Source organism: Lissotriton helveticus, chromosome 3_1 (genome assembly GCF_964261635.1).
Source record: "Lissotriton helveticus chromosome 3_1, aLisHel1.1, whole genome shotgun sequence".
Taxonomy (NCBI): Eukaryota; Metazoa; Chordata; class Amphibia; order Caudata; family Salamandridae; genus Lissotriton; species Lissotriton helveticus.
In genome coordinates, this window is record NC_136061.1 from 560,854,687 (window position 1) to 560,882,486 (window position 27,800).

At 46.2% G+C, this 27,800-nt stretch overlaps 1 protein-coding gene across 1 annotated transcript in view; it reads left to right on the forward strand.

The window, feature by feature from the left end:
• Positions 1-27,800, forward strand: part of ZC3H15 (zinc finger CCCH-type containing 15) — a 243,772-nt gene that overhangs the window by 210,594 nt on the left and 5,378 nt on the right. Inside the window, exon 9 of the mRNA XM_078680489.1 lies at positions 14,683-14,812. Within this exon, the coding sequence (XP_078536615.1) occupies positions 14,683-14,812 (130 nt within the window). The remainder of the gene's footprint in view (positions 1-14,682; positions 14,813-27,800) is intronic.

A 27,800-nucleotide genomic window follows, 5' to 3' on the forward strand; every position in this document is an offset into this window, starting at 1 on the left:
GCACTCCCCTTTTTAGAGAGAGACTGATTGGCCACTGTATATTTCTTAATGATTAAGTGCAATTTTAAACATAGGTCACAGTCCCTAGGACAGGTCTAAAACCATACTGAACATCTGCCAAAATGTGATTATCTTTGTCCTGTCTCATCAAACTGGTTAAAACCATCCGCCCTGTAATCTTAACAGAATCTATTAATGAAATAGGTGATTTCAACCAGCATAGTCTTTGCTTCCCTATTTTAACAGCGGCACAATAACAGATTTTGACCAGGAGGAAGGTAGGCCATACCTAACTGCGGTGTTACTGTATATAGTAAGTACAGGAGCCTAAAGTGGTAAATTGGACTTAGTACAAAACAGTGTGGATCCTACTTGTAGGACCCTTGGACCTAGCTCAACTACAGGTGTATGATTGCTTTGAATCAGTGTACCTTGTAGAAAGAAAAATTTCTTTCTAGTGTCCCCTCACTCACCGGGGTTTCCCCACGGTGACATGCTTCATCATTGGGGCCATCCCAGTTCTATACGAAAAGGGGCGTGCTGCGACTCACGAACTACGCAGGAGCACTTAAGTGTGAATGACTATGTGTGGTGCAGAAAAATGGTGGAGTGGGGGTGTGTGTGAGTATTAAAAATACCATGCTTAGTGGGCCTAACTGTTTTATTTTGCTCCTATGCTGGTATATTAAAAGTGGGGTTAATGTCACTGTAGGGCAACCTATAATGTGATTGACTCAGTGATAGATATTTCACTTATCGGACACACTGTTCCTATCTCGTGAAATCACGCAAATGTACCTACTAAGTGCCTCCCCGGGACCGCAAGATGCGTTCCCGGGGAGGCACTTAGTAGGTACATTTGCGCGATTTCACGAGCTAGGAACAGTGTGTCCGATAAGTGAAATTGACCCCCCCCAGCGAGACCATGAAGTGTCATTTTTCGCTTCAATAACACCTTCTCGTAAAGAGGAACGTATGTATTTCTAAAATAAATGCATGCTAAAATCACCTTTTTATTATTGTAAATTCACTGTTCCCATAAATGGGATTTAGGAGTGGCATATGCAGGGCTGGTCCCTGCATGGTCCCGAAGAAATGCTAGGGGTAGCATGAAACATGTCGACCATATCGAGCTAGGTCCAAGGGTCCTACAAGTAGGATCCACACTGTTTTGTACTGAACCCAAGGAGGCCGACCTAGTCTCATAATCCTCCTTCTCCCCCTGTTTCTCATAGTAAATTGGACTTAACCAGGTCCAGAGGAACCCCATCCGGACCCGAGGCTTTATTCTTTGGCAACCTTTTAGCAGCATCCCTAACCTCCCACAGAAGAGAAATATCTGAATCACCAGTGTGTGAAAGGTAATCGCAGGTCTCTAGTTCAGATAGATAGCATCAAAGTACATAACCCAAATATCAGGGAGGATATGAGAAGATAACGAAGTCCTGACTTATTTAAATAGAGGGTTGTTCATTATCTCTCAAAACATTGAACCATCCCCTTTGCAACTGGCACAGATACGTTAGCCCTTTGTCTCCTGTAGCAAAGTTGTTTTACGATCTTTAACAGATTTTACTTTTCTTTATCACAGATTGACTTGAATGAACTGAGAATTAATTCATTACTCAGACCTCCCCTCACCCCCTGCCTCTCTCCCCCCACCCCCACCAATGTAAACTGATTTACCAGAGTACTCCACTATGTTTAAAGTGTCTAATATGCACCTTGTGAGAGTGGGCCCTATTTCTCCCTGGGGTGTTTTTGCACCCATGTATGCACCCCTGCTGGGGCACCGCTGCCTCCTGGACCTGTCCAGAACGTGCTACACCTGTTGGCCATGAGGAGTGTTTGCCTCAGGGCCAGAGTGAGTGATAGCCACAACTCGGGCAAGCTCAGTCTCCTCTTCACAGGGATGAGATCGGTGCTACGAGCAACTCTTGAAAATGTTTAGATACCAGGCCCCACAGCACCTGTGAGTGCCACTAGACAGCTCAACCTCATTCTGGGCTGCAGTAGAGGAATGGGTGCCCTCAACAATTGTTAAATGTAGCCATACAATTCCTTTTACAGCACAATTTTCCAAACATTGTTGCTAAAGGCAATGAACTGAGAATTAATTCATTACTCTGACCTCCCCTCACCCCCTGCCTCTGTCGTACTGGAGCACTAGCTTCTTCTCGGTCCTCTGCACCTTCTCCAGGACGTAAATGTAGTGGGAGCTCACAGTGCGGAGCGGGAGGTCATGGGACCGGGACACTGAGAAGGAGAAGTCTGTGAGAGGCTGGCGGGCCACGAAGGACCACAAATCTGTCCAGGGGTCGTAGCGCCCCAACATGCTGTAGAGGTGCGTGCTGGAGTCTGGGCCAGGAGAACGTCAAGGTACCAGCTGCCAATGGCAAAAATGTGATGTCCTTCCACAGCCATACGAAAGTGAAGCCGCCACTGTGAGAAAGATGCATAAAATAAATAAAACTATAACAAAAAATAAATAGAAAAGCAAATACAACTTTGTGGCAGGCAACTGAGAGCTAGCAGCCCTCAAAGAATGCCAGCCACACACCAGCACTAATGGAAAATATACCATAATATTAAAGCGCTTCTGTGGGTAAACAACTAGTCCTAGTAAGTAGAAATCCCCACGATGTTTGAATAGCCACCATCTTTGGGGATAAAAGAAGGATTTCTACAATACCTAATGTCCAGCCACATATACATATCCACCATTTAGCTATCTAAATACAATATCCATCATTTACATAATTTAGTTCACTTTCTATCAACTATTTTACTGCTGTTATTTTACAAGGGGCATTGCAGTAGCTGACTCAATAAAATCATCCATGACACAATTCAGGTGACAGCAGGCAATTATCCACAAAATACATGGATGAGCGAGATTCAAGTAACTTGGATTCAAGCGCAGTAACTCATTCCTCGAAATGTCCTTGTGAACAAAGATATGTTGACAAAATAGCATGTGCCGTTAGAACACGGGCAGGTAACACCACCAAATGATTCTAAATCCTGTGTACCCAGATGCTTTTGTAGGTCAGCTTAGAATTCAAACTGCTGCAACTTCAAAAACATCTAAGTGGCCGTGGACGCCTGAAACAAAACAGTCTCAGAGCTTTTCTGGATTAACAGGTAGGATTGGATTAACCCACAAGGCATGACTGAACATAGAAACTATACGTTTTCTTAAATGAATATCCGTCAACCTAATGGGTGGGTATTTTTCTCATTAATTGCTGCTGATGAAGGCTCCGATTTTCCGCAGACTGGTTCTGAGACCAAAGCAACTGATCAAAGCTGTGCACATATTTCTTCTCGATCGCCTCTTACAGCTTGGCCAAGATGAAGCAGATAGTGGACGGCGGCATGTAATGACATGTGCGCGCACAGCCAATAAAAGGGCATTTTTTGTTTTGCTGTCTCCCGGTAGACACTTTTTGTAAATATCACGGCCACATTTGTAAATAACGCACCCATCGCGCTAGTCCGATGATTTTGCAATTTTATTCTTAAATCGCAAAATGCTGGAGGGTCTGATTACTATGACTACCATTAAGCAAACTTTAAAATTAATAACACATTAATGGAATAAATCTGAATAAAAAGCATCTGTCTAAACTTTAGCCCATTTGAGTCTACAACCTTGGTCATGAGTTGTTTCCGCCCTGCTAAAAGAATAAATTATAGCATGTGACTTCAAACCCCATTTGAGTGAGGTAATTAAAGTGATTTGGTCACTTTGAGTATCCCATAAAACCTCAAAATGTTTAGTTAGTTGAATCAAAGTGGATGAAACAAAAAATAGTCAATGACCATTAAAAATCACCTATTAGCATTATTGGTGTATACGTTTTGTCAAAAATGTCCCTCGAAAAAGCCTCTTAGAGAGCTGACCTGATCATGTATACATTGCGAACAATTGATGTTAAAACAAATTAATAATTAACAATCTGCGCATATTGCGAAATAATAACCACAGCCAAGTTGAGTAGTCTGTATCCAACATATCATTTTTACAATTTAAAAGCAGAATAATTCAAATGAGTGGGCCACCTTCCCAAATTTAGAGAGAGTTGCAGGGACTATGAAAGTACAAAACTGTCTAAAAAGAAATTTTTACGAACCTCTCAGGTCTCTTGAAGACAAATAACATTACATTTCTTCACAAAAAAAGCACCAACTTCCATTGTCACATTTACCCGCCAAACTAGCTATGTTATGAAGCTACAATGAATTGGACAAAACTGCAGCTGGCAAAACTGCATTCAGAATGTTGCCAGAGTTCAAATTGAAAGATTGAATCAGTCAATAATTATTAACCAAAGTACTTGGTTGCAGGGGTCAAATGTGCCTGGTGCTGTTAAAAACTATTGAAAAATTTGGCATATTTAAAATAAATCCATGGGGAAGGCCAAAATACCAGAATAAGCTCACTGCCTAGGAAAAAGTTCCCATAACAAATAGTCAGCCATTGAAGTATTATTAAAAGTAACCCAGTTGAAATCGCCCTTCAGAGTTTTAGGGCCCGTACTCACCAGTTAAACCTTCATAACCATATTAATATGACTGATTAGATGAGAGCTACACCCAGACGCCCATCTACTCAGTGAACAACCTTGTTTCTCAACTGTGAAGAATTTTCAATAGTATTTTCATTGAACAGTGTAATTGTCTCTAAAACGAAGACAAAAGGAGTAGCTGCACGCACCAAGTTAGGAAAATTGTATGTAGGTGACAATCTTGGGGTATCTAAAATCCCCTGACAGACTACACCTGCATCCTTTTGTAGTTAACTAAATCTGGACAATATAACATTGTCCAGTGGGATCGCTGAGCCCTACATCCAAAAGGTTAACCCTTGAACAGACGCTATCTGAAGGATTCTCCCTACTCGTGCCCCTCCTGCGTGCCAACATAACATGTCGAGCTCTTAGAAGGCTGGGAAGAATCGAATGGCAGTCGTTGTACATAAGACATGTTTGAGCTCGCACTGTCTTTAATCTCTATCATGATAACCGAGGCCTCTACATTGACCGGAGATCTAAAGAGCTCCGGCAAATTGGCAATAACATTTTAAATCTTAATAGGTTTCTGTTTACTGGACTCAAAAGAGTTCACCACGAGTGTTTCGAGGCTCTGAAACTTTATCAAGTAAAATGTCTGAGGATTCATCTAGCAACATTGAGGTCCTCACCCCTCTTAAAGTAGATTTTACCATCTTTTTTTAAATTTTTTATAAAGGCATCAGTTCTCCTTTTCTTCTTCACCAGGGGAAGAGATCCAACAATTCCACTTATACAGGGCGGGTGCACAATTGCCGTAGTCATACGAGTGCTACCAACCAGCATTGGGTCCGATTAAATAGAAACTTGGAACCATCCAAGGTTTGCAAGCGATACCTGTGAAATCAGCTGTAGCTCTAAGTCATGGTCTGGGCACCCAGCCCTAGCTCCTCCACTGGTGTAACTTCCTCCGTAATTGTCCCAGTTGTGGAGGTAAGAAAGTCCTGATGTTTAACTTTGCAGTGGCGTTTCAAATCGCTACGTCACAGCAGCAGACAGGTAGTCCGCTACCTCAGCATTGGAGAGCAGTTTGCACTCCCAGGGTGGCAGTAGATGTCCATGATTCTTCCTGCGAGGTCATCTTGTTTCAGATGTAGTCTTCATAGATACAAGAATGTTTTGAGTTGGTGGGGAGGTACCACTCTTAACCTATGCATTAGCCAGTGACTTGAAATGTTTTCCCCACCCAATCTGGTCTATCCCCGTATGCCCACCTCCTCTTGCGACACTGTTTCACTTTACTGTAAAAATCCCAGAAACTCTACATCCAAAATTACTGACTCTGTCCGTCCACTAGAGGGGCGCTCGCTCTCTCTTCCTAAACCATTCTCCTATTTAGAGGAGGTCTCCGTCTTCTTTGTGGTCTATGACTGTTTTCCCTCTGATGTAACTTGAGCCAGAGAACCTAGGACTGGCACTGGGAACAAACAATGCTAAATAGGGCTGGCCTCATCTGATCCTACCAGGTAAAAATAGGTAGTGTCCTTTTTTTCTGGAAACTGTCCCAATTCACCCCTAACCCCCTTTCCCCACTAAACTCCCTTCCCCCACTAATGGCAAAGCCCTGATAGGCAGCTAGTTGTGGACAACACACCTGCATACCCGGGCCCAGATGCAAACCTTTGTCCTCTGGAGAGTATTGTAATTCCTTTCATCCAGGAATGCCTATTTGGCCTCTGGAGGGAGATGAAGTGCAAAACTGGCTGCAAGACCATTTTGGCTCAGGCAGTACTAAGTGGAATTTATAAAATGACTTTCCGCTACAGCTTTCAAAAATCTATTTTCACTATGAACTTTGATTATTAAACGAACTGGAAAATATATTTGCATCACTTTGCTAGCATTTTCCCAAACAAATATGTGAAATAAATATTTCAGTTATATAAAGGCCGGTTCGAGAATCCAGCGAAACGTACACAGTGAAAACAGCTTTTGGACATTTAGTCACTGTGAAGGCATGCTGTTTCAAATATAAAGTCTGACACGTTAATATAAATTAAGCACCTAGCTGTGTGGGCTAGCAAAGCATGTTTTAGGGGTGACTTATTTACTTTTATTATTGTTATGGAAATCAGAATGCCCTACATTGCAAAGGCTCTTATCTTTTGCATCTGTCACTGCAGTTAGTTTGAACTGCAGCCTTACAAGTGCAAAATGGTGTTAGTGGCAGCTATATTTATTTTATATATATGTGGGTTGTGTAAATACATACTATAGCCCCCATATGTCGTTTAACTTCATACCGGTGGTACAATTTATGTGCCCTTTACCATGGCCTTACTGGAATGTTTAATTTGGGTGAAGTCAACTTTGACAGTGCCAGGGGGCGAGGTCTGCCGTGCTGCGGAATGGCCGCTCTGTGAGCGAGCTCCGCCGGCCGAGGCATTATCCTGTAGAAATCCGCACATATTGAAGTCAAAACTCTGCTTTCTTCGCCTCCTCGGAAGCGACAAACCAGCGGCATCTCAATATATAATTAACTGCTGCCTGACTAGCCCAGACTCTGAGATCGGAGGGCCCGTGTGAACTGGGCGGAAGAGACGGCTGAGCCGGCGGAGGCGTGTTGCGGCGACCGGGTCCAACTGAGACCGGGGATCTGAGGGCGGCCTGTGCAGCACGAACTGCATGACTCGATAGACTGCAGAAAAATCCAGGCGTGACTATGAGGCAGGAGTGGATGTTACTAAGCCCCTGCCGTGTGTGGAACTGAAGCAGACTACTGAGGTGCTCTGAGCAGGTACGAACCCCCTGACAGAAGGTCGGCGTGGCGAACATGTTTGCCTGATACAGTGGCTTAGACAAAGGCCAGTGTGGTAGGAGATACTAGCCTCGCAATGCCACAACAAAATACAGTGTAGGTGCGGGGAAGTTTGGAGACCGCTGGGACACTGTCGAGAAGGAGGACAATTCTTTGGTGAAATATCTGTGCAGAGTCCATTTGTCTCACAGGCGCCATTTTGGAAGCGGTGGCAGGAGGAGAGTAAAGCCATTGTTGAGCCGCTGCTGAGACCCAGACGCCCCGGGGCCTATGAGGCCACCCTGTGTCTGGGGCACATTGCGGTACAGTCAATATAGGAGGTCCGGTAATAGCTGTGAGTGCCACCGAGGGCGGGGGCTGGACGTTCATCCCGAGGAGCAGACACTACGGAAGGAGATTGTCGGCGGGCGAGAGGCTGCAGAGTGCTGCTGATGTGCTGTTGACACTGAGGGTCGAGGAGCTGCCATTTTGTAGAGGCCTGATTATATGGGCCGCACGGTGGGTGTCTAGGCATCAGCCACATAGCGACCACATTCACGGACAGGAGCATATGTGTGGAGAGTGTCTTGGCACCAAATGTATGGTGAGCTATAGAGGAGATTGGTGCCTGCCCCATTTAACGTAGGGCCTAGATCGCGACCGCACCATAGCCTGGAACATTGTTGTGAATGCCGCCTTCCTCCCACAGCATAAAAGGAGACAGGTGAGGTGATCTGTGGTGGCTAACAAACAAATTATTATGCCTTGGATGCAGCCGAACTCCGACCTGTTGTTAATTGTGCGCAGCTAGCATAGCGGCGTGAGCAGAGGGATTACTGCACAGACAGGACACAGCAGTGGGGGGACACCAGCTTCAAGCTCAACATGGGCAAGCAAGATGCCAAACAGCCCAAAATTAGCTTTGACCAACGGAGAGCGACTAAATGGAATCAGACTCAGAATCCGCCACACTTGGTTCTTCTGAGGGCCCACTGGGAGATCAAGGAGAAGACATCCGCTCGCTCATGCGCTCCAGCCTCCGAACTATAGACGCTAATCCGGACACGCTGACAACACAAATGGAATCGGTGAAACCTCTAGTTGGAGTTCATGAGCATAGACTGGACTGGATGTGCTAGAAAATAAACAGTCCGACTTTCACGGATTCCAGGTGGAAACAAAAGATCAACTACTGCAAATGGATAAGCTACTGGGTGTGATCAGAGCCAAAAATGAAGATTTGGAGGCGAGATTGCGACGCAACAATCTACGCATCATGGGAATTCCGGAGACAACAGCAATCCACAAAATGGAGGTATATGTGGCGGACATGCTGCGGGACCTCTTTGGTACGCACCTCTCCCCAGTATTTGTGGTGGAAAGAGCTTGTCGTGCGCTGGGCCCCAACCCGCCGGTGGAGGCCACCCCACGGCCCCTTTTGGCAAGATTATTGAACATCCAAGATCGAGATGCGGTACTGCGACAGGCGCTCATAATGGGGAACATTACACATCAAGGAAACCAGGTCTCCTTCTACCCGGACTTTACACCTGCACTACAGGCAGCGAGGCAAGAGTTTCTGCCGGCTAAGCAGATCCTATTACAGGCACAGATCCCATAATCGTTGCTGTATCCTGCCAAACTGAGTGTCACACTACTGCTCGGCCCACTTCTTTACAGACGCAAAGTCTGCCCTGAAATTTGCAATACATGTGGGTGGTAAAAGGACCAAGAACACTCCGGGTCTGGGTGAATCGACTGAGCACCAGCTAAGTGATAATTACGTAACAACCTGACCATGTATTTTTCATCTCCTGTAATATGTGTATAATAGCTCCTAGCTCTTCTTTTGAGTTTAAACGTGGGAGGGTCGGTGGTTATAACTTGGTCCAATGTTTAAATTGCTGATGCAGGTATATCCAGCTGTTTGATACTCAGAAATAACAACTAAGACCGTTTCGTACCTATTGATACATGTTAGGATTGCCCTCAGATATCGGGTGACTCGGGAATCCACTGATTTACTTTCCTGGTCATAATCCTGTTTCGCTTTAGGCAGCTAGATGGGGATGACTAAAACCGGATACTGGAAAGACAGAGGTTGGAATAGTTTATATTTATTGTTCTCCTTGTTTGATTAGACGGCGTGCACTTATTGTGCTGTAAAAATGCGGAATTGACTCCTTGCAGTTTCTTGGCCACCCTGCTAAGGTAGGGTAGTTTGCCGGTACTCACTCCCCATGGGAGATTTCCCGATCTTATGGATGTTTTGCATTTTCTTGTTAGGGGGGGGGGCTGCTTTCTTCAACCTGATTGGGGGGTTGGTGGGCTGCGATTGTGGTTTGTTGTATTGATGGTGTATTGATATGCTGCTGAATGACACATAGGGCAAGAAAAACGACGATCATGTGCTATAAGGGTCGAAGCGATGGAACTTGTATAACCTTGATGTATGACGCATGGCCAGTGTAAACTGCTTGACTTGGAACATTAGGGAACTAAATGACAGTAGGAAAGCCAGGCTGGTACACGCATACCTCACAAGACACAACATAAATTTATGTATGCTACAGGAGACCCATCCACATAGCCAAACCTCCTCGAAAATTAAGCCTAAAAGATGGGGATTCACATACACATCGGTATACTCCAACTATTCTCGTGGAGTGGCTGTGTTGGTAAAACGTGGTCTGGACTGGAGGGAGAGAGAACTGCATATTGACCCCGAAGGACGCTACATTATCCTTCTAGGTTCCCTTGGAGTTATCTCGATAACGTTAGTTGCAATATATGGACCGACTATAGATTCTCCCGAGTTTTTTTCAAGATATATGGGCAAAAATCAGGGCAACTGGATGTACCACAATTCTATGGGGAGGGGATTTCAATGCTGTTTTAAATGACTTGGATAGACTAGGCACTGTGAGGACACATCACCCCGCAGCGAGCAAGGTTCTCAATTCTTTATTAAACAATGGGGAATTGGTTAATGTCTGGCGAATGCTAAATCCACTAACTAGGGAGGAGTCATGTTTCTATGAACACCGCAAAGCCTGGTCTCGACTTGATTACTGGCCAGCTGGGTGGTGGTGGTGTCGCTCCTTCCGAGAACGCTATCTGATCACTCCCCATGCCTCTTAAAAATTGCTCTTCCTGATCCTAAACAAAGGGCGTTCTCTTGGAGGCTACCCTTGCATGCACTGTTGGATGCAGTATTTCGAGAGGACATTTGTACTGATATAATTGACTATTTCACCCTTAACACTGGTACCGTAGACACCGAGGCATCGCTATGGGAGACATTTAAAGTGCTCATCAGGGGACAATGTATATCTAGGCAAGCGAGGTTCTCAATGCCATCAGACGTACTTTGCAGAACATAGAGAATCAAATAAAAGATCTGGAGACCCGGTTATACTTTGAAAACACAAATACACTTTTAGCTCCGTTGAAAGCCAAACTGTTAGAATATGAGGAAGAGGCTTAGAGGGAGGTGAAATTTCTTGGGAAATATACTGAAGCGCGTAGATACGGCAAAAGTGACAGACCAGGACGGACACTTGCGGACATGCTTAAGAAACCACGGTCTGCTGCTTATATCCCCGAATTGATAGATGGTAGCGATGGGGTGGTCAGAGGTCCGGTAGCTGTCCTTGAGGGGTTCTCTTCCTCTTATGCCCATTTGTACACTGCCACGCAAACCGAATGCTCGGCAGGCATGCAGGCATTTTTGGACTCCCTAGCATTGTTCTGGTTTAATGATCGACACAGAGAATATATGCATCTATCGTTTACGGTGGAGGATGTAGCTACTGTTATCAAATTTTGCCATTGGATAAGGCCCCTGGATCAGATGGTCTTGCGACCGCCTTCTATAAAGCCTATGTGGAGGAGATCGCGCCCAGACTTTTGGCGGTCTATGAGGAAGCCCACGAAACGGGTAAATTACCGCAGACAATGCGTGAAGCTATCATTGTAACCTTACTAAAACCAGGAAAATTGGACACTGACCTAAACTCATATCTGCCACTGTCACTTATAAATGTGGATGTTAAAATCTTGGCGAAACTGATCCCGAATAGATTACAACCTTTTCCCTCATAGCCCTACCAGACCAATCGGGTTTCATACCTGGGAGATCTACTACCCATAACCTCAGGACGTTTTTTTCGGTCCTCAATTATTTGCATCAAGATGTGCAGGCTGCAGCGGGGTTTTTAGATGCGACAAAAGCATTTGACTCACTTGAGTGGCAATGTATATTTAAAATTTTGGAGCGGATGTGATTTGGACCCCTCTTTATCAGATGGATAAAACTGTTATACAATGGCCCGTCGGCTAGAATACGCGCAAATGGTCTTTTATCCGATTCAGATTACGCGGGGCACAAGGCAGGGATATCCGCTGTCACCTCTTTTGTTTGCCATAGCAATGGAGCCACTAGCTGCACGCATAAGACGCCGCCACACAGACAAAGGGATAGGGTTTAGAACTCGGAGTCTTCAGATATCAATGTGCGCAGATGACGTCACCCTCTATATTCTCAACCCTGCGCAAAATCTAGACACAGTATTACGAGATTTCATTAAATATAGGTGTCTGGCTGGCATATCCATAAACTGGGCAAAACTGGTAGTATTGATATGAAATTATATGCATTGTGTGCGCAGGCACAATTCTTGCATTTATAGGTCCACCCAACGCCATTTCAGCCACACGTGGCTGTGGAAATAGACGCTGTGGCACCGGTTCCTCTACAGGTGGCGGTATATCAGACCTATAGAAGAGCCACAGATGGCATCGACACTTCTGAAACTCTGAGGTGGGCTTGGGATGGGATGCGGCGATGGGCGGGTGCTCAGGTATTATATGTCCCTTCAATTATACTTGCGCAAAATCCAATGTTACCTAACATAAAAGATGAGATAAACAAGAGGGTTGCGCAAACGATGACACTTCATACCTTTGCGGACCTCTACCCGGAGGGGTTGTTTAGGGAATCCCCAACGGCGGAGGAAGGACACAGAGTATCCTTTGGAGAGACTTTCTCTAGCATAAGATAAGAGCTGCCTATCGCACACTGCACGCTGAATTCCCTACCCAACCGCCCGTTTTGGCGGCCCTGGAGAATTTGCTACGTACACCATCCCCACGTAGACTTATCATTAGGCTTTACACACGCATGCAGTCTGACGCCCCAGTGGCAGAGCCAAGCGCTCGGCATAAATGGAATGCAGAACGAATACCCCCCCTGACTGAGGAGCAATGGACCTACTGTTGCACCCGATTGACTGAATTGTCCCCTAATTATAGACTCCGCTTAATTCATTTCAAGTTTCTGCACCGGTATTACAGAACACCCATTAGTTTTAATCGAATGGGGCTTGGGGATGATAGCTGCTGCTGGCGCTGTGGGGTCCTCAGCCTGCTTCTTACATATGACATGGGAGCGTCAGGCACTTACTGATTATTGGACCCGCAGTTTCATGTCTATCAATCCGATCCTGGGATTAGCACTACCACCTTCTCCACTTGTGGGAGTGTTAGGGTATGTCGAGATACAAATGTAAAAAATACGCAAAGTGCATGTCTTATTATTAGTGTTCTCCAAGCGCCAAATAGCTGTCTATTGGGGGAGAAAAAGGAGACCTACGATCAAGGAATGGATAAAGGAGGTTACCCACTGCCACGTCCAGCTCGCTACGTTCTGGGAATTAATGCCTCCCACTTCCAGGCCAAGAGAGATTTGGGAACCCTTCTGCACCTGGGTTCAGGAAAGGACAAATGTACTTGAGGATGTCGTGGAAGTGGCTGTCGCCTCTGGAGATGTGTGAATTCATTAATGTGTGTGAATCGATATGGGTGGGGCAATGCGAGTAACTTAAGATGTCCTGCTGTCAATTTTGATATTATGTTCCATACCGGTTCTTTGTACAAGAGACATATCGCTTAGGTAGGCACATGCTGACAAATGTTGGAAATGTGTGTTTTTTGCACTGTCGTATCATTATACGGTTATTATATGGTTATTCATTAACCATACACCTAGTTGGTTTGTTGTTAATGATATGTAGCTGTCTACATGAAAAAATCAATACAGAAAAAAAAATTAAACTTTGACAGTGCCATTTTAAATCTAGAGCATGTGCACTCTGGCACTGAGTAGCAGTGTCACAGTGCCATAATACCAGTAGAAGTAGAGTCCAAAAAAGGGTGAAAAATCTGTGGTGACCGCATAGAAAATACAACTCTGTTACAACCCAAGCTTTCAGAGTTCATTAGTCTGGGTTTTGTTTGATTCATTGGCTTTGTGGATTGTTGTTAAATGCTTCGTGCGTTTCTACCACACACCAACTCTCTTAAGCCCTGGATTGCTAATTGCTTGACTGTGCTATCAAGATTCAATATCTAAAGGGGATGTATTTAGCGCTAGGCTTTGGGTTGAACAGTACGAATATGCCCCATAACACCAGAAGCAAAAGGCTATTGTTGTAACAATCGGAGACAAGTAACATCTTATTGACCTGGGACTCCCAGTAATGTTCTCACACTGTCTTATCTCTGTAGAAGCCCCAAACTGCCAGTGACTCTGGCAAAAAGCTGCTCTGTCACAACCAGAGCTGAGCCTTCTGAACAGCCCCATTTGCAGATAAAACCAGTTTTAGCAACCTGTGCATCTTATATTTAAATGGGCTAGAGTTTGGAAAGATTATAATTAAAATACAGTCTCCGCATGAACTGTTCCTGAGAAGATTCAGAGTTCTGCATTTTGCAAAGACATTACGATCCTATTTCAGGTAAGCAATGTTTTTCTATTGTGGTTTGATATTCATTATTCTAGATACAGATGAAGTGTGCCTAATTTGCCCTACATGCTAATGGGCAGTTGTATATTCTGGGTGATGGGCCATTATCATTATTATCGGTGATTCAATTCAAAGGCATTTACTCCTTTGCTTATTTAAGTTTAGCGCTTCTTACTTACTGCTTTCACCTCCAATTCCTTCTCCACTGTCCAGTAAAAAAATTGTCATTAGTGAAAGAGGGTTTCACACTCAAATCATCTACTTTATTAATTTTAAAAAAATGTCTCTGTACGGGTGTGGAAATATATATTTACTGACTTCTAATGGCTGCTGTGTTAGCGGGACTGAATGCAGTCTTTTCTGCTAGCCAGTAGAAGACACGTCCTCAGACGTCATGATATTGAATTGAAAATGTACAAGAAGGAAATACAGGCTGCTGTTATCTTTGAATTTCTCCATCCTTCTATTTTCTTTAACATAGAGTATATACTGTTTAATATGTTAAACTGCATTGCAATGATTTTGCTGTTGAAAGTGGTTATAAAATTACTTTTGTATTTTGAAGGTTGAAAGTACAGATGACGTCAAGGAACTTGATATAAGCAGATTTGTACCAAAGGATGTGGACGATATGGGTATTACAGTGGCAAGTCTGGAGAGGTTCAGCACATATGGTCAAACAGCTGGCAATGACGGTAATTTCAATAGTCCTATATTAATTGTTTGTTATTTTTGTAACAGTGAACGTAGTTGAATTTAACATCTTTTACTGGCTTCTATCCTAAAAAGTGTAAAAAGAGTAAAGAAGCACTTTGTCTGCTCAAAGGGGTTAGTACAAGTCTGTTAGGCCGAAAGGTTTGGCAGTAGAATACAGGCAGAACTACATGCAGCTATTTCAAAGAATAGGCCAGATGATCGGTACGCTCTATACTGATCGTGGACTACATTTGGCAGGAGGAAGTAAAGGTCGTGAAAAATCCAGCCACCGTAGCATCTGTATTTCCTAGCATCAACAAAAAGTACAGAGCGCCTGAGTAGTCCCCATCATGCTTCACAGGACATCCCAAGCCTGACTCTGTGATCTCTCAGGCGGTGCAATGGACATTTAAAAACCGGTCTACTCCCATCTCCGTGCCATCTGACAAGGAGGGGCACCGACTGGATAACATTGGGTTTCAACTATCTAAATGTAAACGTGTGTATACTTGTAAAGCGCACGGTCGCCCCATCTCGGGGCATCCTGGCGCTGTATACCGCTGTGGAACCCTTCCTGCCTTTCCCTGTGAGATGTCCCCTCCTGGGCACCCCCAAGGTGAAGCCAGGCATCCCAGCGCTGTTGGGGCCGTTGTGGAGATTAAGCAAGCTATTGCCCAGAGTTGCAGAGTGGGACCCATGATTAGAGTAGGCACCGAGGCGAGAATTATCGAGTCCGCGGACATTGAGCCCAAGACCCTGCCGCCTCGGGAATTGAACCCTGGTCCCGGGCCTGACCTCTGCATCAGGGTCTGCCGCTTCTAACCAGTGAGCCACACTTCTCCACGTCTATGTCTGCAATTAAGGTACGTGCAGCCAACTCCCTCGCCATTCTGGGTGGCTACAACCGTCGCATGTGGTCCCATCATCTACCTCATCCCTGAGGATAGATGAACGGAAGCAAGGAAGTTCATGTTGGAGGGCGAACACTCATCGTTGGGAAATTAAAGACTGCGCCATAAACATCGCCTCCATAGGCTTCTGTCCGTTAGCCGGTGCTGCTGTCCTAGGATTCCAAGGATGTCTACTGGCAGACTCATTTAGACCTGAGGTAAGTCTAAAATATTGGGACACACTATTTGGCAAGCACATCAATGATGCTCTCCTTTCCATTGAGACACTGATACTGCTAAATTTCTAGGCACTTTCCAATAGTGCAAGGTGCCTTTTAGAGGGGCGTGTGGATGTGTCCCCTGCTTTTCTCGCACAGAAACTTGTGTTATCCGGAGGAACCAGAAACTCCAGGTCCGCCAGAGCCTTTTTGCTCCAAGCTGCACGCTTCAAGAAAAAAAGAACATACAATTGGGCTTTCTCTGGGGCCGCCCCAAGAATATGGAACTCACTCCCACCTGCCATTAGAAGAATACCGTCTCTAGCTCACTTCAAAAAGGAGACCAAAACTTTCCTAATGGGCAAATTCCTTTCCTAAAGTTCTCACTACAATCACCCCCTCAACCTGAATTTACCTATCGTCACTGCACTATTCCTTGGCTGCCTCCCCTTATGTTACCCGCCCTGCACTTCTGAACAATACTTCAGGGTGATGAGACTGCTTTTCTAGTTCATTGCATCGTTTTTGCTCCTATCCCTTATAGTAGTCGGATATTATGATTGTTTTGCCATATACTGTATCTGTTTCCCTATCCCTTGGCTCTCCTCCCCACTTTGTTCTGTATCCCACCTGATACTACTGTAAAGCGCTCTGATACCCTCACAGGTCTGGTTCACGCTCTATAAAACAATAAATAAATAAATAAAAATGTAGTTTCCCTTTATATAGTGGCGGATACCAGTGCTCACAGCCATGTCAGTCATACCAGCCACAATACAGGACAGGATAAGAGCAGCAATCCTATCGGCAATCCTCTACTGCACCTTTCTCCAAACAAGGGCCTCGCAGAAGACTACCTCCTCAAAGCCGTGACACTGATCGCAAACAGCGACTTTCTCTAGGTACCAGCTGCAACATCCTCTCTCTGGCCATACCCTGGAGTCTACAGAATGACCACCAACTACTCTGCCAAAGAGACTCCCGCTTTGTCTTCACTTATTGAGGAAGGAAGGTTTCCAAGGCAAAAATAGGGAAGGTCCTACTGGCTCAGTAGGGAAAAAGGTTCTACTCCAGTTTTTTCCTCATTCACATGAAATCAAGGGAGTGAAGACCTATCCTAGATCTCAGGAAGCTCAACAAATTCCTCTGCAAGCAATCCTTCGGGATGATAACTCTCTGCGACATTCTCCATCGCCTCATTAGCGGATACTTCATGACATCTTTAGACCTGGAAGACGCTTATTTCTATATTCCCATCTATCCCAAACACTGCAAATATCTTTGTTTCATGGTAGCTGGTACTCATTACCAATTCAAGTTCCTTCCCTTCGGTCTCACCGAGTGCATGGCCCTCACTCATCACTCGCATGCTACCAGCCCCGTGCAGGATCAGTGATATACCTCACGCTTTATAGTTTAAAAAGAGATTAAGTATTTTTATTGTGTACATATCAGAAAGCCATAAGTGAGCGTTCTTACCCGAGTTTCATATGTTCCTCTCTAAACTGGGTGAGAGTGGGACATAGTCCTATAGTCACACTCTGGGTAAGGAGGAGAATATTTTTTAGTTTGTATCGTCCGTTGATTGTTCACATTTCCATTATGTGTATAATTTCTGGGATAAAACGTAGTATATCTCTGCTATATTGATAGCTCACAACACTCCTCTCCAGTGCTCATTTCCAAAGCCCAACTTCTTTAAAAGCCTTGTACCCATATCCCAACTATCGGCTATACTCCTTTTGTTATGTATAATACCGGAATGTATAACCTTCAGAATTATTTCCCCATCATCCCGTACTCACTACTTCAAGGTCCGATCGCCTATTTGGTCCGCTCTGTACCCTCCGGCGGTATGTCTCTGGGTCATTACTGTCATTTGCCCTACACATTATTACAACAAGGATCCTTACCGTAGTTCCGGTCAGGTGATCATCTCGGAGGCGATGCTCTTCATAGAATTTCATCCCCACCGTATTGGAAAAGTGTTGTGTGTAACCCTTCAGTATATTAATTCTGTGTGCCTCATCCAAATCGAATATTCAAATATTCTTTTACATTCAAATTTTAGTTGATAGAGACCTCTAACATGATTCTTATCCTGTGCCATTTTGGAAAGGTGTTGTGTGAAACACGTCAATATATTAATACTGTGTGCCTTGTCCAAATGAAATATTCCAATATTTCTTTACATCGAAACTTTAGTCAGTGGGGACCTCGAACATGATTCTTATCCTGTGCTCCTTACCGAGGGGGGTGCTCCTCAGCAGTCGTCTATATCCTCATATCTTGAGGTATGTAATAATTTTTTTGTGAATAACTTCACTTCATATCCATACTGTATACATCATACACAATTGAATTCTTTGGCATAGAGTTACCAATTAGGTTCGCTTCCTCATACTCCTTTAAGTGGTAAGGTGTTTGTACGTATTTGATATTGCCAGCCATAGTTGTCACCCCTATTTATCTGTCACATTGATGGTGTTATTGCCCTACAGATTTTTCATGGAGTACATACCTTGACTCAATGTCTGGATCTCTATTAGGTGTACAGATGTGGGATTAGAACTCCTGTACTGTTACCTATTCTGCTCACCCTAGTCTATATTACTCTTAGTAATGGATGTAGGATATCTTGATGATTACTCTCATTCTCTATAAGGGCAGACTACTCCAGACTATTCATGTGGTGCCATGGAATCGCGGCATTCAGTCCCCGTTTATCACTCTTTAGCCTATATAATCATCTTTGTTCACGTTTAAACAAGAATGATTTTATGTCTGTAACACTCGTTGGAATAAAAGGTTTATCAATAACCACCCAAATTATATCCCTTTCTATATGCTTTTTCTCAAAGAAATGTTTTGTTAGCCTAGTTATGGTCTCTTTACGTCAAATATTGCTCATATGTTCAAGAGTCCTAGTTTTTATCTGTCTTGTAGTCATGCCTACAAGAGAATAGTTACAGGGGCACCTGATCAAATAAACCCCATTGTCTGAATTGCAGTTAGTATGTGTATTAAGCTTCCATCGGAACCTTAGTCCTAGATCAACCATTTTCACATTGTTAGTCAATGGGCAAGCTTTGCATGCTACACATGCATAATGTCCCACTACTGGTGGTAGGCCCCACATACTTGGTTCACTTTTAGGTCTTCTTGACGTTGGTCTTGTAATTACCAAGGTGTCTCTTGGGCTTGCACTCTTCTTATAAGCGAACATTGGTGTGTGTAGCTTCAAAGCCCCTGAATTTGGGATACACCAGTTAGTTTTTTACTATTTTCTTGACACAATTGGAAGCTTTGCTGAATGTTGTCACACAGATGTTTTTTCTTCTTTTAGACTCTCATGGGTCTCCAGAAGGCATTCCCAGTTATTATTTTGTGCTTGTTTCCATGCTTTCTTGATAACTTGCCTTGGGTAATTCCGTTTCTGGAGTTTGGTGCTAAGCACTTTTGATTCCACCTCAAGCCAAACTCTTCAGGTTATTCACATACATTTACCCAACCCAAATAGCCCTTTGGTCGGGTCACACAGAAAACATTTATTTTCTAATGGTGCAACTGTCAGAGTTCTGCTGAGGACCTGCAGAGCAATCAGTCACTTTCACATGGATGAGTTGCTGGTACTATCATTAGGTTTCACATACTTCTGGCAATTTTGTGACTGAGGCTTTGTATAGGAACAAAGCGCAAAAAATACAGTACTAGCAAAAGATGCATCCATGTAAGAATGTAAGGCAGAGTTATTCAATCTGTAGGGGGCGTGCCCCGCTGGGGGGGCGCGACACCATCCTACGGGGGGCGCGCACTCCACTCTAATTTTACCTCTGTTCTCTGTGTCAAAAGTCTTACAGAACTCTGGTATGGTTGGAGGGAGGAGAAATCGATGGGGCACGAAGTGCCTAGGCTTTTGTTATGTTAACCGTTCCAGGAGGGGGTTAATTCATAGAGCTGAAAAGTTTCAGCTGCTGTGAGGTGAAAGCAAAACATGCACTATTGCCTGCCACGCAAGACATAGCTAAACAATGGAGCAATGTCACAAGAGGCACCGAATCAGTCCTTCCTTCTTTACAGTCAACATTTTGCTGTGTGGACGCGTAAGCCGGTGCTTAAAAGGGAAAGCGTTAAAATACAACTAACCTGTGTGCAATCACAGCTGACTCCCTTAACGTGCACACAAGTGACAGTTATCGTATAACAAGGACTTGGCGTGTTTTGCTAAAGATGTTTAGACTGCTAACACGTCTGTGTTTTATCGGAAACAGATTGCATTCAAACGCTTAAAACTCGATTGCAGTTTCCTGTAAATGGGAGAGAACGCAAACACGGAGTTTCCTGTAAATTGGAGAGAACGCAAACACGGAGTATGTCCAAAGTCCCCTCTCACAAGTGTGCGGCTCCAAGTAAAACGGCGAAAACCACTGACCTAGATGATAGCTGAACACATTGCACGGCTCCTCGAAGCACGTCTAGAGCGCATCCCTGCATGCGTTTCTGCACCACTGTGGCCTCACCAAGGGACCCTAGTCATAACAGCAAACAACGTTAACAGGCCTATGAGAATTCATTTGTTTTTTTGTTTTTTGCCCTGGATGGTAAAAGGTGCATTTCTTTGTCATTCGTAGACGTGCACGTGCTTAATTTAATGTTTTTATAATATGGAACTCCGGGTTCAAATCTGGAGTTCAATCTACGCACAGATTAAGTTCCCAATCGTCATTGTGCTGCTGCTACTGTTTGTCTGGTATAAACATGTCTTATTCCTACAAGGGGTGCGCTTATCCCACAACATTATGCCCAGAACCCTGCATAGACCTGTGAGCATGCATGCAGGTGGTAGCTGATGGGACACATGTACCAAGATTGCACTGCTGCAGGATGTAATACGACATCGCCGCTGAATGCCTCGGCACGTGCACATAGGTAGTCGATGGGATATCGGTACCAAGATGCACTGCTGCAGGAAGTAACCTGCCCTTGCCGCTGAATAGACACAAATGACCAGTATCGGGCCACACAACTAACTGTTGCGTTGCAGTGACTGTAAGCCCCCCAGCGCGCACACTACGCTTTATGAGCTACTTTAACCGATATTTACAGCGCAGTACTAGCACCCGTGTAATCCGCAAAATGTGCCTTTCACTGCTTGCTTATGGTCGTCGTTTCACCCTTGCCTACACCTCAAATTGAAGGTACAGATGCATTTAATAAAGCCAGCAATTGCACAGCTAACTATGCGAGCAAACGATATGGTGAGCGTCTAACTTGGCTTGCCCCAAAACAGCTGTTGCCTTTTAGCGCTCCCCCTCGCAGCTAGCGACGATGCTGGCAGTACAACAAATGCCCCCAAGCACAATTCTCGATTTCTGTCCTTTTGTAATGATACAGTGAGACACCAGGATTTGAAAACTTAAGCTTGAGAGTAAGGGTCTAAGACCTCACGACCCTCACCGTTCTCACCATCTCTGCACTAGTATACCGCTGAATGAGCAGTCGTTGCCGGTCCCGCCCCGGCTGCACAACAATGCGCTTCTGATCGCATGCCAGGCACCAGTACACAGCTGGTATGCCGCTGATACCGCCCACACGGGAGACACAATTGCCGATCACTTAACTGATGTCTTGGCGATCCTTTCCGCTGGTCTCACGCCAGTGCCAAGAACGGAGGACGGACGGGGCAAAATCCTCTGCTATGATCTTCAGATGGAAACGCGAGAAAGAATCTCCTCCGAGCACACATCGCTGCGCTGCCGACAGTTCCCGCCCGATCACGGAGGCAACACACCACTACTCTTCAGACAGTTCACTCCTGGCCTTGCCCGCCTGAAATCACGGGACTGCTACGAAAGACGACCTGCAAAAATAAAAATAAGTTACGGGCCGCTGGTGGCCCGGGTGCTGTGCCCGTGGGGAACGTAAGAACAAGAGACTGTTCTGCTCCCCACACCCCCTTTTAAAAGGGGGGCGCAGGCCAGTCTAAACAGGTCGGACCCCGCCTACTGGACGCTTATGGGGGAGGTGGGAGTGCTCCCACCTCCTCCTTTCCCCAGGGACAGATTCGACCGCCATAAGGGCGGCACGCACTATTTTAGCGCTCAGCCTTGTCCAGGAAGTCTCCTCTGCTAAAACCGAAGGTAAACAAACAGACAGGCCTGTTCCTTCACATTCGATATTATAACAAAGGAGACCCCTAGCCTCCCATTTCAGCTGAAATGACCGTCTGTTCCTTTGCTCTCAGTTTAAGCAGTGGAGACATCCTGCCTCCCACTGCAGCTGAAGCATTTCAGCTCTATGAATTAACCCCATCCTGGAAGGGTTAGCTCTTCCCAGAAAGGAGACAAAATGTATTTTAAAACTACACGGGCAGGCATGCAAAATGCCAGCCAGCCATGTGTTTGAACAGACTGCAAAGTGCTTGTCTTGACACTGAATGTGGTTATAAATAAAGAAGCATGTTCCCTTTTATTATCAGCCATAGATTATTCCGGCAGCCCTAGAACACAAGTAAAAGTTATTTCTATTTATATTTGCTGTTCAAAGTATGCACAGACAAGTACTGACAATACAGCTTTAGGTGACTACTTATTTTTGTACAGCCTGGGATATCAAAATAATGAGCTGGCAACCCTAATCACAAGACTGGAAGTTTGTTGCAGGATCACCACATTATTTATTTCCTCCACCCTGACCCCTTGTTACTGCAATATTAGCAATAGTTTAACACATTTGAAACCCTACGCTGCTGTAAATAACATTCTGAGTTACTTCAAGTGTCTGGGAATGCACCTTGCATTCAGACAACTCGCTCCTCATTCTCGCCCTTCACTTTCACGCTCACCCTGCACTCACACTGATCCCCATGCACTCGCACCATTCACCCACTTACCCTGCACTCACAGTGATCACTCTGCACTCACATTGCACTTGTGCTGTTCACCCTGTACCTTACCCTGCAAACACACGAGCGCACTACTCAACCTGCGCTCATGTGACACTTCACTCACCTGTCCCCCTCATTTCTCAATCTGAAATCTCACTCAAAAAAGCCCACAACTACCCATACATTAATTCGTCCCACTCTGCACTTATATCTGCACCCAAGTTCATATGGTCACCTCACTCACCCTGCAGTCACTCCTCTTACCCTACTCTCAAACTGTCGCATGGCTCACCGTGCACTCACATGAGCACTCCTGCCACCAACACAGCGCAGAGGGTTATTGTGCCTGCTCCATAGAATGTGTACCATGCAAATCAGAGAAGTGAGTGGGTTTCGCTCTGCACACTCCACCGAGACAGTAATTCTCGCAGTACTGGATGCTCTAAGAGGAAATGCCGACAAAGGAATCCCTCAGGCCCTGGTCCTTCTGGACCTCTCGTCCGCGTTTGACACAGTCGATCATACCATCTTAATGGACCGTGTCAAACAGGCCGGCATCCGTGGCGCGGCTCACAGCTGGATCAGGTCCTTCCTTAGCGACTGCACTCAGGCGTTACGCCTAGTCCCTTTTACTGCTCCTAAGCTACCCACGACATGTGGGGTCCCTCCGGGATCTTCACTTTCTCCCTTGTTCAATTTATATTTGATACCTTAGTTTTCCGTTCCTTCAGGGACTGAATCAAGCACCTTCAACTATGCAGATGGTCTCCAGTTGATCTTTACATTAGACAACTCCCCTGAATCAATTCAGGATTTCCAGGGCACCATGCTTCACATTCGCCAGTGGATGGACCATAACCATTTGAAACTAAACCCCCCGCCAAGACCGAGCTGGTCCTGAACGGGAATAGCCAATCCCTCTGGGGCCCACACTACTGGCCCAAAGACCTTTTCCCATCCCCCCCATCCCATCAAGCTCAGTAAAAAGCCAACGATGACCTATCTTTAAAGACCCAAGTAGGCACGGTGGTGTCCTCCTGTTTCTACCAGCTCCGCAAGATCAGGAAAATCAGCCGTATGTTCACCCACTCTGCCCTGATCGAGGTTGTGATAGCCCTGGTACTATCACACCTGGATTACGCCAACCCTATATACGTGGGCCTTCCACTCTGCCTCAGCAAACGCCTCTAATTGGTTCAGAACCAGGCAGCCAGACTAATCCATCAGCAACCAAGATGGCAATCTGCCAGACCACTGCTAAAAAAACTTCACTGGCTCTCCATCCCTCAAAGCACTGCATTTAAGACGGCCTGTATCATCTTAAAGTCCCTTCACGGTCGCAGTCCTAAATTCATCACATGCCTTCTACCTAGGTACACCCCTGCGCGCAACCTCCGCTCCGCCAATCTTCAACTTCTGGCCACCCCATCCTTTAAGCTACATCGCCAGGCCGGCCGCAGGTTTGCAACTCAGGCTCCCAGACTATGGAACTCCCTGCCATTAGAAATCCGATCCTGCAACAACCTCTTGAGCTTCAGGAAGATGCTCAAGACATGGTTATTCACACAGGCCCACGTGTAGTTCCTGCTTGGTCCCGGCATACCCTAGAGTCAGCGCCATGAAACCTCCCGCTGAACGTGCGCTCCAAAAGAAATTATTAACATAACAAAACAGTAAACAATGAGTAGCGCTATAAAAAAATGAAGAGAGATGAGGTGCATCGTTGGTGAGTGGTAGTGAGGGAATTCATGGAGAAGGAGGAAATGTGGGAGAGGGCACCAAAAAAGACTGTTGCATTGTGTGCAACAAGTGCTGGGGCCAGCCCTGGCTGTGAGTGTTAGCCCCCTCCCGAAGTTCGGGTCTAAAGTTCGGGTCTAGTTGCGCCTCTGTACACGAGTATGGGCATGTCATCCTAAATTACAAAAGGACACATTTACATGCAACGAGAAGAAATGTTTACATTTCTCCTCATGTTTCGCTCTTTCAATGCCTGCTGCATTCTACAGCATGCTTTGAAAGAGGGAAATGCCTGTAGTGATTGTTTATGTGCAGGAAGGTGCACCTTTCTGCACAAAATCAATCTCCCCGCGACGCAGGCATCCTTGCACCATGGTGCAAGGATGCATACGGTAGCGCATGGCTGCAGTTTGTTCTCCAGCGCAGGGGGAAGCACAGAGATGCGTCATATTCTTGTAAATATGTTGCATCCCTGTGCTTCGAAAGTGCTGCAGCGTGGCGCAACCAAAGGACTTGCAGGGCGACGCTGCGGCACTTCCTTGTAGATCTGTCCCTGGATGTGGAGCACAACCTGAGGATGGCAGTAGCAAAATCCATCCACAGATTGACCGTCTGTGGCGAAAAACAGAACACCCGTCACATTTATGTTGGTGGTGTTAGTTCGAGGCATGTGGGCTGCTAAATTCATATCTTAGCATTAGATCGCCGCCTAGTGTTGGGTCCGGATGATCGCACATTGTTGTCCTGGAAGAGTCTTCGAAGTATCCTGAGATAGGTGGCTCCTCCCCTGGACTACAGTGCGCATGGGCATCGGCTCCATCCCCAGATTGTTTTTTTCCGCCATTGGGTTCGGATGCGGTCTCGGCTTCTCTCTGTCGAAACCGAGTAAAACTAACTTTTTAAGGCCAAAAGGCCTTGTATTTATAGCGTCGGTATTGTTTGCGCACGGTCTCGAGTTCTTCCAACTCTTGAAGTCGGATTCAGCGGAGTTTTTTCACTCTTCGGACATTGAGGCCTTCTCATCGCGACACGACCACGAATTTCCAGCATGGAGCGGAGTCCGTTTAAGTACTGTCCGCTCTGTGGGTCGAAGTACCCACATATAGACCTGCACCCGGTCTGTAACAAATGCCTTTCACCGGACCATGACGACGGCAAGTGTAAGGCTTGCGCTCAATTCAGGTCGAAAAAGACTCTCAAGCTTCGGCGCGCGGTGCGCCTGGAGGCCAGACAAGCGGCCCCGGATCCAGAAAACATCTTCGGCGACCAAGAAGAAGATGAACAGGGTCATCATCTCCAAATATCCCCACCCGAAACGGAGGTCGAGGCGGATCCGGAAGACGACGACGGAGTCGTGGATCAAGGCCTTGAATACGTCGACGAGGTAGGGGACGTCGAAGAGATTTATGGGGCCGCGGCAGATAGCTCAGGGGACGAGCTATGCCCCGAAGGTTTCGAAGATCACGATCGGGTCACGGGATCGCCAGTTGGCCTTACCCAAGACCCCGTACCGCAAGCCACGGCCCCGCCTTCAGGCCCGGCCACGGACATACTTGCTGGGCAGGCCGGATCGAAACCGAAACCGACGGTATCGACTACGCCTAAAATGGCCGACCCGAAAACGAAACTGAAACTTAAGGACTCGAGCGTCCCTAAAATGGCGGCCGGCCAACAGAAAGCTACTGCACCCGCCGCCGCATCGGCTCCGTCGACCTCCGGCCCGCAGAAGTCGAAGAAGTCTGTCGATTCCACAGGGTCAAAATCGGCGCCAGAGGAGGGATCCTCTAAGAAGGGTGGTCGGCACGGATCAACCGCTGCGACACCGTCTAAGCACGCCAAGGCCAGCGGCACGGCTCCGGTTCCGACTGGGACTCCGTCCGTCGGACGCGTAGTGGAGTCGGAGGTTGGCACATATGCGCTTCGATCCAAGGACTCTGGGTCAACGGCAACTGCATCGGCGTCCAAGACTCCGAAAGGCCACCATGACGTCGGATCCGAGGGGAAGGTCAAGACATCCTCGTCAGCGCCAAAAGCCACTGTGAGTGAAGTGTCCCCCATCGCCGCTTCGCTGCAGAGAATCAGGGACAAGGCCGCTGCTACGTCGGCTCCGTTACCGTCGCCTCAGACGCCAAAGGACACGCCGGCAAAGCCTAAGAGTAAGCTTCTCTTCCTTCTGCCGCCGAAAGAGGCTCCGAAGGCCTTTTCGACGAAATCGACGCCAAAGAAGTCGGATTCTTCTACGGCGGGGGTACCTTCAGGTCGAGAACCCGAATCAGAGGACGATTCTGGGCATTTCATCGACGCCAACACTGGCAAATTAACCCTATACAAAGGGAGGATTACTTCTGAGCCTCTGGACTCATATGTCATCCCACTAAAGAAAAAAAGGGTTCCTCTGGACGCTTCTGGCCTCATAGAACCTATCCAGCCTCCTCCAAGAAGAAGCCCTACTCCCTCACCAGAACACTCTGAGGGTGAGGGATATCATGAGGAGGACCAATACACCTTCCCCATCAATGAACCAGATGCACATCCAGATGCATATGATGACATTGGTGACCAAGGCACCCAAGGTGTGGGGCAAGACCCACAGCCTTTCAGTGCACGTGCATCCCCAACAGAGGATTCTGCAGGTTTTCATGCACTCATTGAGAGGGCAGCTGCTAATCATGATGTGGACATGCATGCTGACCCAGTAGAAGAGGACTTTCTTTTTGACACTTTTTCAGTCTCTGAAAGAACTGTGAAAACGCTGCCTATGCTGAAGGGAGTCCTCAAGCATGCAGCTGACATCTTTAAAGAACCTACCAGAGCGAGAGTGGTCAATCCACGTATCGAGAAAAAGTACAGACCAGCACCTGCAGACCCTGCATACATTCGGGGACAGTTGCCACTAGACTCTCTTGTGGTCGCAAATGCCAGGAAACGGGCCAACTCCCAGACAACGGGCGAAGCTCCTCCCCCAGACAAGGAGTCCAAAGTGCTAGAGGCAGGGGGCAAAAGAGTGGCGGCACAAGCTGCCAACTTTTGGCGTATTGCAAATACACAAGCACTCTTAGCACGTTACGATAGGGCGCATTACGACACCCTAGAGCAGATTGTACAACACCTGCCTCCACAGTTTCAAGAAGGCACCAAACTGCTTATTGAGGAAGGGAAACTGATCTCCAACGCAGCCATCAAGTGTGCACTTGACGCCGCAGACACAGCAGCTAGGGCGATCAACACTAGCGTCATGCTGAGACGACAAGCTTGG